At 35.6% G+C, this 11,622-nt stretch overlaps 1 protein-coding gene and 1 pseudogene across 1 annotated transcript; one reads left to right on the top strand and one right to left on the bottom strand.

The window, feature by feature from the left end:
- The first annotated feature begins 3,722 nt into the window (after nt 1-3,722).
- Nucleotides 3,723-4,100, top strand: LOC147503828 (protein FAR1-RELATED SEQUENCE 4 pseudogene; annotated as a pseudogene).
- A 5,395-nt stretch (nt 4,101-9,495) lies between these two features.
- On the bottom strand, nt 9,496-10,621 carry LOC147503827 (double-stranded RNA-binding protein 4-like). Its single transcript, XM_086604971.1, has 3 exons — nt 10,379-10,621; nt 10,055-10,265; nt 9,496-9,913 (listed from the first exon to the last, which is right to left on the bottom strand). The coding sequence occupies exons 1-3, from the start codon at nt 10,619-10,621 to the stop codon at nt 9,657-9,659; spliced, it is 711 nt and encodes a 236-aa protein (XP_086461097.1). The 3' UTR covers nt 9,496-9,656.
- Between the last annotated feature and the right edge of the window lie 1,001 nt (nt 10,622-11,622).

Raw genomic sequence — 11,622 nt, 5'->3', positions numbered from 1 at the left:
ATATAGGCACATAACATAGTTTTAGTTTACTTACGTGTTGAGTTTTATCGTTCATTTCGTAGGTAAACTATTATTCATTTTATGTTTTATCAACTGTGCACTAACTAAAATTGTAATGGAGGATGTGTAAAGAAAAGTGTACTTGAGGTCTTGATTAATACAGGTTGGGGTCTGCCTAACCCCTAGCTTCTTCAAAAAAAAAGTCAAAGGAAAACCTTGCAGATCCGCTAACCAAAGGGTTACAAAGAGAGCAAGTGGTATTTACATCGAGGGGAATGGGGTTTAAGCTTATTCAATGAATCATCCTAGCGAAAACCTAACCTAGTTGAAGGAGATCCCAAGATTCAATAGGCAAACTAGTTGGGATTGATTCAAAGTGTTGATAAGCACACTTTTCCTTTCCCTATGATATATGTGTGCTTCCTGTAATGATGTTAAGGGTATGTAATATTAAATGATACTTATATCTTGATTAAGAGGAGTATAGCATGATACTCTACAAATAAGTATCACCTATATGAGAGAAGAAGTCGGGTCACTTCTATGAGAATGAGAAGATTTCGTTTTATTTAAACCCTTGTCTTGTTATTTCAAAATACACTTGAGAAAGATATCTAAAGAAGTGAAAAAAAACTTTTGAGAGTGACAAAAATCGTCCATGTCTTTTCTCCTTGTTGATTTATGAAGTTTCATTGAGAGTACAAAAATCCATTAAAAGGTTCGTTAGGGCTTCGAAATTGTGGTGTTATGATTTCGAAGCAATCAGATAGGGGTGAAATTCGTCTTTAGGACATTGCATTTGTAATCCTCAATTATCAAGAGTAATTTCTTTTATGAGGTTTGCTTCCATGCACAGGCATTCCAATGCATTCCAATGTGCACTAATCTCAGCCCCACATCTGATTTTTGTTGGGAAATTCATGATCCAGTACAGACTTGTTAACCGGATAAACTGGTTTGGAAAAAAAACAAATATATGAAATACCAAATTTACCCAAAAACTAATCCAACCAAATAACCATCGTGGAAATTGGAAAGTAAAATAAATACTTCGCTATTTACTTCGGGCTGGTTCGAATAAAAAAGGAAAACAGTTGGCGCCAAACTCTCATACTCTTTTTAGGTTCATCTCCACTAAACTGAGTTCATCTCCATTGTTTCCCTTTTTCACTATCTTCTAAGAGAAATCCTCTGCATTTCAAACTCTAGATTGGGCATCTCTCAAATACTCCTTCAGGTTTGGATATGAGTATTTAGTAATTTAGGCTTAGTTTATGAAATTTTTCTATGGATTGATCAGTGAATTAATATCTAGTTTCAAAATATCTGTTCTTTACATATGGTGGTGCTTGGTCTTCAATGGCAAACACAAGTTTTTTACATGTATATTTTGGTTCAATGGTTTGCTTTTCTTGCTTGTTTATAACTTTCACACATATATCATGGTTTCCTCTATATAAATGCACTGATGCCATCAGAATCCGCAATTAAATGTGCTAGGCGATAATACTATCTACTAAGGCTAACAGCAGTGATCGCTACTAGACTGATGTCTTGGCAATGCCCTAACCCTCGCTCTCATTGGCCAGCAAAAAGCATGTTAGATAAGAAACACTTATTTTATTGATGAACTTGGCCTGTTCATAAATTTAAGTGTAGTAGTAGTTATCTTATTGCACTAAATTTGTTTGTAAACTCTTGAGATGTGCAGTAGACAAATGGCGGGATTGCAAAATTGAGTTAAAGTAGGTACCAGATTATAATCTAGAATATTTATGTGATTGTGCTAAAGTGTGTACACAGTAATAATGTGATCAAGTGAAAAAGAGTTGAGAGATCTGAACCCCGATGCTTCATGGCCAAAAATGCGAGGAAATAAATGAGCAAGTGGTCTGAGAAAAAGAATTATTAGTTAGAAATGTGATTCGGCATAGGCATACACAGGAGGGGGAGGGTGGATCAGTTAAACAGTTAAAAGTGTACCAGTTAAACTAATTTACTTTCATCCTGATATCACTGCTGGCATTGTTAGTCGATCCTATAATTTTAGTGGCACACATGACACATGCAAGAGCATAAACAATCCTTGAGACCAGAGAAACTAAATTGTCACTTTTTCTAGCATAAATGTAAAAAAAAAAATGATGTTGGAATAGTATTACCTATTTTATAGTTCTGGAATGACATCTTGAAAGAACTTTAGTACTATACAACGTAATAACGAGAGAAGTAGTGATAGTTTATAAATTATAAGTAGATTCCTGGCCTGGCCGGATTGCCAATTATGAAGGTATTCTACTCCTTGAAAATTGAAATTGATCATATTTTCAATTCTAGGATTCAAGACATGTAAATATTGAGCTCCATAGGGGGAGTTTAATCACATATTGAACTTGTTTATCTTCTTATGTCACATAATAAGGAGAGTTTAATTTTACTGCTAGTTTCTTTTGACTTGCTTCCGTTGCTTAAATTATCGTTACGCATTACTCACCTTCACCTTTTGTCCCTTCATGACACAAAGGTGAATCTTTTAATTATTTATTTGTGAACCTAAAATGCTATTGTCTATTTTATTTTTTATTTTAAAATGAAATTTTAACTTCAAATTAATGTTACTTCACGTGTATACTCTTTATTTGTTGTTTATTTTATTTTGCACTTATAGTGCAAGAAGTAATGAATGCATATTTATATTATTACCATATTATAGTGATCAAGTGATGGTGGATATCTCTAATGAAGACAGAGATTGGGCTACAAATATGTGTAATGACACATGTCCGTATGAGGAAAGTGATTCTTCAGACACCGAAATAAATATTGTGGAAGGTTCAACCAATGTGAGTTTGGAAGACGAAGATGAATCAGATGACCATAGTGTTAGTGAAATTAAAGGTTTTGAAGGACAATCAAATGAAGCAGATGCAAGAAGTAAACAAACTAATGAGAATGATTTCGAACTATTCAGTGGTAAGTTGGGAGGGGAAGATCTAGATGAAAATGCAATCATGCTTTCAATGCATTTTAAAACCAGCAACGAGGCATTTGAGTTCTACAATGAGTATGCCAAGGTTGTTGGGTTTAGTGTACACAAGGGTGTTTACCGATTTCATAAAGATATCCCGGTTAAAAGAAATTTTGTGTGCTCGTGCCAAGGTGAGAGAGAGGTGAAATATTTGAATATGGAACACAAAAGGAAACAACGTGAGTTGTCTAGATGCAAGTGTCTTGCGATTTTTGAAGTGATTTTTTATATTAAATGCAATATGTGGGTTGTTAATAAGTTTGTTGCTGAACACACTCATCCACTTGTGCCTTATCCTAGTTCGATATTTGGTCGCTCACATAGAAAGATGGGCAGTGAAGATGCGGCTTTGGCAAATAGTCTAATTGATGTGGGCATTAGACAATGTCAAGTGATGGATTTCCTTGTTTATAGGGCTGGCCAGTTTTGTAAAGTTGGTTACATAAGAAAGGATTTGTATAATTATATGACCAAGATGAGAAAATTTTATTATATGAATGGAGATGCTAGCACACTTGTTTCCTGCATGAAAAACAAGTCGAAGATTGATCCATAATTTTACTACTCATACGAGCTGAATGAACTTAGCTAATTGGTCAGATTGTTCTGGGCAGATTCGACGTCTCGTGTAGATTATAGCTGTTTTGGTGATGTGTTATTGTTTGATTCAACATACCAGACAAATCAATACAAAATGCCAATTGTCGTATTTGCTGGAGTGAACAATCATAGACAAACTATTGTATTTGGTTTTGCAGTTATGACTAGTGAGTCAGAGCTGTTTTACATTTGGGCGTTAGAGCGTTTTCTTACAGCGATGGGCGGTAAGGCACCTAAATTGGTCATAACAGATGGTGATCATGCAATTCGCAAGGCTATTAAAGCTACCTTACCTAGTGCTAGACATTGTTTATGTGTTTGGCACGTTCTGAAAAATTGTATTGACAATGTCCGTGTCTCTGGGTTTCAAAGGGACTTTTGTTCACTCATGTTTATGAAATGTTCAGAAGAAGAGTTTGACCAAATGTGGGAACATTTGTTAGAAGCACTCCAGGTCCATGACCATGAGTAGGTGAAGAAGATATACAAAAAGAAGGATGAGGTGGGCAGAGGCATATCTTCGAGGCGCATTCTTTGGTGGTTGTAGAACCAACCAACGTTGTGAAAGCATGAACTCTGTTATACGGCTTCATGTAAAGCCTGGTTTAAAAATGGTTGAGCTCTATGGAAAAATGGAGCTAGCACTTGAGAAGATCCGGCACCGTGAGCACGAAGAAGAAGTTATTACTCTGACAACCAAGCCGGTAATTGTGACCCACCTGACTGAGTATGAAAATCAGGCGAACTCTATCTATACACGGGCGGCTTTTAATGTGTTTAAGATGCAATTGCAGCAAAAGGCATTGTACATTGTTGATTCAATGAAGGATCATCAAGGTGACAATATTCGTTACTACACTTTGCATCGTCATTTGTATAGGCACTGCAAGTCTATTGTGGAATACAATGTTGTTGATAAAAAAGCGAAGTGTTCTTGTGGTCTATTTGAGTCATTTGGTTTTCCATGCCGACACATCATTTCCGTCTTAAAAAATGAAGACGTCGCTGAAATACCTTCTAGTTGCATTTTATTGAGGTGGACGCGACATGTGAAAACGGTCATTCCTACTGTTACTTCAGCTAATGTTCATAATGAAGCAACTTCTGCTATTTGTTATAGTGAGCTTATGGGGATTTGCAAGAATATTTGTTTGAAGGCCTCCAAAACTAAAGAAGCTAGTGAAGAGTTCAAAGATTTCCTACATTCTTATCTTATATCAAAAGAGATCCCATCAACTGCTGAAGAAAATCCTTAAGTTCCCGTTGAGGAGCCATCAGATACTCACGGAGATGCGGCCCACTTAGAACTGATACGTGATCCACCCCAGGTAGCACCTAAGGGTCGACCAAAAAGACTTAAAGGACACAATGAGACAAGGAAGAAAAGTTGTGGCGAATGTGGTGTTGTTGGGCATACAAAACCTACGTGCCCAGAATTACATCGAGAAATTGGGGGTAACTAGTTATGTTCACCGCTTTAGTTTTTCCAATACAAGTATCTATATTATTGAAGAACTATAATTTTTAAACATGTTGCGTTGCTAGTACTTCTATTTTTTTAATAACTACAATGCTATGTGTGTGTAATAGGGCCAAGTACAAACTCAAAACGTGTGAGAAAATGTGCTCGATCAGCCAATTTGAGAGAAGAAGAGGAGATACATTCTACGAGTGGTAGGTACTGCCATTTGCTCAATTTTGATTTCCAAAGCTCAATATAATTCTCAATTTTTGTTCTAATATAGGTGCGAGTGGTTTTGTTGCTACGGAGAATTCTGATAAAAGGAAAGGAAGATCTCGAATCAGCAAGTGTGGAAATTGCAGTGAAACAGGGCATACGAAAACTACGTGTACATGGCCTAAACCTCAATCACAAGGTAAGTACTACATATTGAGTAGTTATATTTGGAAGGTTACAATATCCTGAACTATGTATATACTTATTTAATATTAGTATTTTCAAAATCTTAGTATTTAATTATTTAATTTATTGCTTGAATTCTTTTCAAATAGCTTCTTCTTCTAAGGTTCCAACAACTCCTCCACCTTCTCAGGTAATTACATTTATCTTCTAGGATATATTTTCCCACCAATCGACCATATTTACTAAACGAATGTAAACTCGAAGACGTTAAAGCGTGTTGTATTAGTTTTTTTTGGGGTGATCGGTAGTGAGATTAGATGCCATTGGGAAGGTTTTTGCAGGGTGATCAATAGTGGATATTAGCTGCATCTCATGACCGTAAGTTGATCAGTTGTTTTGTCAAAGTTGGCGCCCCAGTTAATAGGCCTTGTATTGAGTTAGTGGGACAAAGAAAGTGAATCATCGATCTATCGGCTATAGAAGTGAAGAAGTACTCAATTGTGAAGAAAGACATTGTCCCAGTTCTTGGTCATTGCTACTAGACCTGTGTCTTGGCAATGCCCTAACCCTCTGTCTGCCCGGCCAAAAAAAGCATGTTAGATAAGAAACACTTGTTTTATTTATGAACTTGGCCTGCTCAGAAATTTAAGTGTAGTAGTAGTTATCTTATTGCACTAAATTTGTTTGTAAACTCTTGAGATTTGAGACAAAAGAGGTTTGAGAATTTCACCATCATGTCATAATAACAATTCTGTTTTTAGAAGAAGAAAAAAGAATGGGAGTGTTCACTTTTGTCCGCAAGGGTTAAGGGAAAGTATGGAGTGGAAAGCGTATTCAAGAGATTTAGAAGCATCGGCTTCATCAACTTTTGAGTTCTGCAGAGGAAACTTGTTCAAGCCGCTCTTTTCTGGCACTCATCCGGTGGTGTTTCTTCTTCCTTTTCTCTTGTCACTCCTTCTTCTCACTGTCTTTTCGGGTTATTGTTGGCGGGTGGTGGTGGTGGTGGCTTCATTGGAGGTGGTGGCTTCATTGGAATGTTTTGTTTTAAGTCTTAGTTATGTGTAGATATTTAACCCTTCTTCATCCGTTGGTTCTTTCCCTCAAGTGCAACGTTATTTTTGTACTGAGTTTGAAAAGCAAGATGGAGTTGTTTTGATGGCTCCAACCAGAAATCTGAAGCAAATAGATCGGGCCCTACAAAGGACTGGTCGGGATGGATGGAGTTTTTCATCTTCAACGCCAACTCAAAGAGAAAGAGAGAAAATCTTGCAAATTTCTGCTAAAAGACTATGGACTAAGAACTAATTGATTTTGTAGATCGTGGAAAGGTAATTATTTGCATATTACCGTTAAATAATTCAGAAAATGCTTTTATATGTCAACTCCTAATTTTTTTTTTTTTTTTTTTTGTCAAATCATATGCAATTTGTAATCTGTAAAATTCTATTTTATTTTTCATCCTTTTCAGATAAGAAGCTATTATAACAACTAGCGGATTATTAGCTAGTATTAATATACTTTTTGAAAATATGTTTCATTAAGCTATTTGGCCTCAGATACTCTATTTGGAAGAGTTTTAACCTGATTCGCCATCCTTATGCAGTGTTCTATGCTTCCTTCATGGATGAAATTTACTCACCTAAAAATGTGAAAAAAAGTATAATACAAATAAAATTTTAAGTGGTCGGTGGGGGTCCGGTTAATAAAATTCCAAGCACATTTGTTTTCCCCAAACCAAACTCCTAACATGCCAAACTTCGTTACCTTTTGCAGAGTGAATCACACAACTTTAATTTAAATACGAGAGTCTTCATCGTATTGAACTTGGTTATGGTCATCTCTTATCCGATGTATCGACTTAGGGAAACGGTTTTGCACATGGCATTTTATCAAGCTTCCAGTTATGAATAAGGAGCTTAGAACTCATGTCCTCTGGCCGGTTGTGGGACTTCTTGTAACAAAAATAGACATTGCTATGGTAGATTTAATTTATCAAATGCTTTGCAATTATCATGCCTTTGCCATAAGTTCATAACACCTTGGCGAGCTATTAATTGATCTCGAATATAGAATTAATCTTTTGTCTCTCTCAAATTATATATATATAAAAAAATCAGTCAGAACCACACCGTTGGAGATGCCGTGAAACAAAATCCATGTACAAAGAAGTAGTTTTAAGCGGTGATGTTTGGGATCTTCTTGACGAAGTTAATGATTTATATGGGAAACCTTATGCGATTACTATGAGAGATAAGTGTAGTTTGTTCGGATAATTTTTCTAATTATGTTATTTATTACGTACTATTTTTAATCGACAATATCTTATTCTTTTTGGAATAAGCTTAGTTTCTATTGGTAGATTTTGATGTAGCTCTTTGGTGTCCGACGGGGTGTTCTTCTCTCTCGTCCTCCCGAACAGGTAAAACACTTTAACTAGATTTTTCTTTGATTGGACCCCTTGATTAGAGGTTACCGCTACCACGGCTTTAACTAGACCAAGATACTGTTTTTCCAAGGAATGAGGAGAAATCTCGGAATTTAACAGGGATCTCTTATTTGAATAGGAAAGCTGCTTTAGTGGTTTGTAGCTTCTGTAGTATAAAGATATGGTAGTAGTATTTAAGGCCTACTAGTAGTTTATTGGTGCTTTCGACAAGTTTAACTAGTTTCTCTGTAGTCCTTAGGAAGTCTTATATCTATTCCGGTTAGGTATTTTGATGTTTCATTGATTGAATTTTTCTTCTCTATATTCAATACTTCCGTAAATTTTCGGAAGCCTTCATAGCTTAACTTAATCGAAAACTAATCTTTCTTGACTTTTTCTGTTTTTACTTTTTATGATCATTTTGTTTAAATGGCGGTTTGCACCTCTTGATACTCTGCTGCCGTCGATGCTTTCCTTAAAAATATTGGAGTCCAAATGTGTTTGTGCTTTGGGAAAGAAGGTCCGCCAAATCTCATATTGGGTGCCTAAAGAAAAGGCATAAGTGAATATCGCAATAATAATTCGTGCCTTTATGTGGAATTTGAAATTGAGGATAACCTTGAATGTGGGCAGATATTTTTCCTTTAGAATTCACTTTCTCTATTTCAAAGGATGTAAACAATTGATCACTTTTTAGTCAATAGAGCTTTAAAGCGAGGGATACTTTGAGTATTTATCAAGATGCCACTTTCATGATATTAGATTACCAAAAGTTTGTAATACTTAGCATAGTCCACTCCCCCACCTCCTCCTCATTTCATTCCCCGTCCTCCGTATAAGCATATTACCTTTAGATCCTTTGGTAAATAAAAATCATTCCAGTTGGTTTTCGTTTGATCCGTGCATTTGGATTGTTGACTCTCTCCTTTCATCTCTTTTTTGGTGATCGGTAATTGTATTTGTTTTAATCCCGGCAAGTTACGCCAGTCGTCTTTGGCTTTGTTAAATGCCCGGGTTTCTTCCAGATCTTTCAAACTTTGGTCACAGCCGCTAGCTCTACCCTTGATTTCGTTGATTTATTGTAGTAGTTTGGATTTTTATACATTGGCAACTCTATGAAGTATTGGATTCCAGATGATGGCATATTCAGGATTAGCTTTTGTAGTTGGGGCTATGTGTCTTAGACTCTAGTGCAGATGTTGTTATCTCTTATCTGACAACCAGAAGATATTCTATATTTTTGGATACGTGGTCATTCTATTTTCCTTTGTGATAATATTTATCAGGTTCGTGAAATATTGGAGCTCTATAGAAGGATATATGAGGAGTATCTAGCAATCCCAGTTGTATTCTTGAATGTTGAGTTCAACAAGTAAATCAAGTATATTGATTCAGAAGAATATATCGTAATCTGATTTCTGTCCTTAAGAGTTGCTTTTTCTTCCATGAGGACGACACAATTTCAGAATTTTCAGTTCATTTCGGTTACATTAAACAGGCCAAAATCTGCTATTTAACAATGCTAAAAGTAGGTGCTAAAGTGCTGATTTGGCACAAAACTTGATGAGCCTCATACCATTGCAACTAACATAGATAAACACAGTTACTAGAAAAGCTTTATACTGTCAAAGGAATACAACTAGACCAGACTGCCCTATTTTATTCAAACAAGTGCGAATAATCAAAAAATTTACGACAAACTACAATTTAATTCCATGATCGGAGATACCTCGTAAGGCTTACATAAATTGATCTTTAGCTTGCTTTGCCAATACACTGATAACCACACCCGTACTACATCCACACAAATGTTCCAACTTTACTCTTTTTGATGGTTGGACATCCAAATGCATTTCTGGGGCATCTCTAATTTGTGCAAATTTTTTTGAACACAGAACCATTGGCAACATTGCGTTCTTACTGACTTTGGGCAATGCATCAAAACCATTCCTTTTGGATTTGATGATTTGAGGTAGAAGTAATCCCGCCTCAGTACCTGCAAATTACTTCAATAAGCGAACTCAAAGCACTCCAACAAACAGGTCTAATTTCATGATAATATAATCTAAGAGGTAGTTAAAGTAAAATCCATGTAACCACAAATCTAATTAACGTGAATCAAAACATAAAGAACTACCTAAAATTAATTTAATAACAGAACGTGCACCCATTTGTTCTGCTGCCTTTTTGCTTCTAGCGGGAGTACCGGTATATGTTTTACCATGAAAATCCAAAGTTGAGATGAACACTGGAATAAGACAATTTGACTGGGTAGTTGTATAAATAGGAATTTTCAAACCAATCTTCACAGCAAATTCATTAAGGATGGATTTGCAATAGGTCATATCCTGCAAGAGTGACAAAAACAAATAAAAATATATAACCTAAGAGGAAAAAGTAGAACAAAGTTTAACATAATAGTAAAATAACACACACAAACACACGCATACATGCAACACACCTCATCTATTATTGGACATCCTTTGTCTTTGACCTTCTTCAATATAGATTCCAGAGCAACTTTAGCAGCATTCTGTTCTGCCTCTTTCTTATGTAGAAATGTCTCAACTAACATATAATTTCCCCTATCAACAGAAACAGAAGATCTAAATTGTGGCACAGTTCCAAAGCATTCAGTAGTATAGGTTGGAAGTGGCAGTTTGGATTTCTGAGCATACTCTTGCAATCGGTTCTTATGCATCATGACTTCAATTAGACCACGGGGTGTTCCTAATTAGACAAAAAAATAAAATCCATGTCAACAACTTTTTTGCACTGAGTTAAAAAGTATCTAGACAAAAATAAAATTTTAAGTCCGAAGGAAAAAAAAAAAACCATTCCATGATTTAATCTCGATACTCATTGTCGGACAAAAACCATTCCGCAGATTTAATCTATGATACTCATTGTCATATGTAATGTAATAGGTGAGTTTAAAACCTAATCAGATTATGTCTTTGCATTAATAGGCCATAATTATCCTCAATGATATTTGGTAACTATATAACTCATATATATGAACATGCAAACTATAAACTATAATAGTCAGAGTTTGTATATTAATTATAAACATGCAGACACATGGACCACCTCAAACACAACCAAACTTAACGAAAAAAATCACAAGCTAATCTATCTTATCAAAACAAATATATCTTTCTATGACAGTCAATCTCATTTAAATCGAAAACCTTGAATTGTAAATAGAATCAAATCTTAGTTAAACGATGAAACCTTCAGAAGAAATCGAAGTGAACGCTGAGAGAGAAAGAGTACCTATCAAAGAACTCGTGCCTACGATTGAGGATGAGAATGAAGAGTGATTTCTTTTTTTTTGTTTTGAGAAATCAGGAATACTCAAATGGACTCTAAGAGGTAAACAAGGTAACTGATGAGCTAAACCGAATCTAATCAGTTAGCATTAGATTCGGAGGTTGACAAGGGTTGACAAGGTAAACCGAATCTAAACAGGGTTGACAAGGTAATCAATCTTAAAAAAAAAAGAAACTGCTGAGGTTATTTCGGAACTCCCAAACCACCCCAACAACAAGGTTCAAACCCCACGTCTCTAGTAGTTTTCTTAAATTGTTTCCTCTACAACGCTCATTACCCTTAGAGGTGACACTTTTATTAGCATTGGTTCATTAAAGGATATCAGTGGACTTCACATTTCCGAGGTATAGACCTATTTCCCGTTGCTTAGAA

Source organism: Coptis chinensis, chromosome 4 (genome assembly GCF_015680905.1).
Source record: "Coptis chinensis isolate HL-2020 chromosome 4, ASM1568090v1, whole genome shotgun sequence".
Taxonomy (NCBI): Eukaryota; Viridiplantae; Streptophyta; class Magnoliopsida; order Ranunculales; family Ranunculaceae; genus Coptis; species Coptis chinensis.
Note: the sequence above shows the minus strand (reverse complement) of the source record. Positions and strands in the feature narration are given on the sequence as shown.

Bases quoted from the DNA above. Each gene is read 5' to 3' on its own strand.
- LOC147503827 (XM_086604971.1), bottom strand. From the start codon at position 10,621: ATGATGCATAAGAACCGATTGCAAGAGTATGCTCAGAAATCCAAACTG. The intron at 10,266-10,378 runs GTGTGTTGCATG...TCACTCTTGCAG, and splicing joins GATGTCCAATAATAGATGAG to GATATGACCTATTGCAAATC. The intron at 9,914-10,054 runs GTAGTTCTTTAT...AGTAATTTGCAG, and splicing joins TGTTATTAAATTAATTTTAG to GTACTGAGGCGGGATTACTT.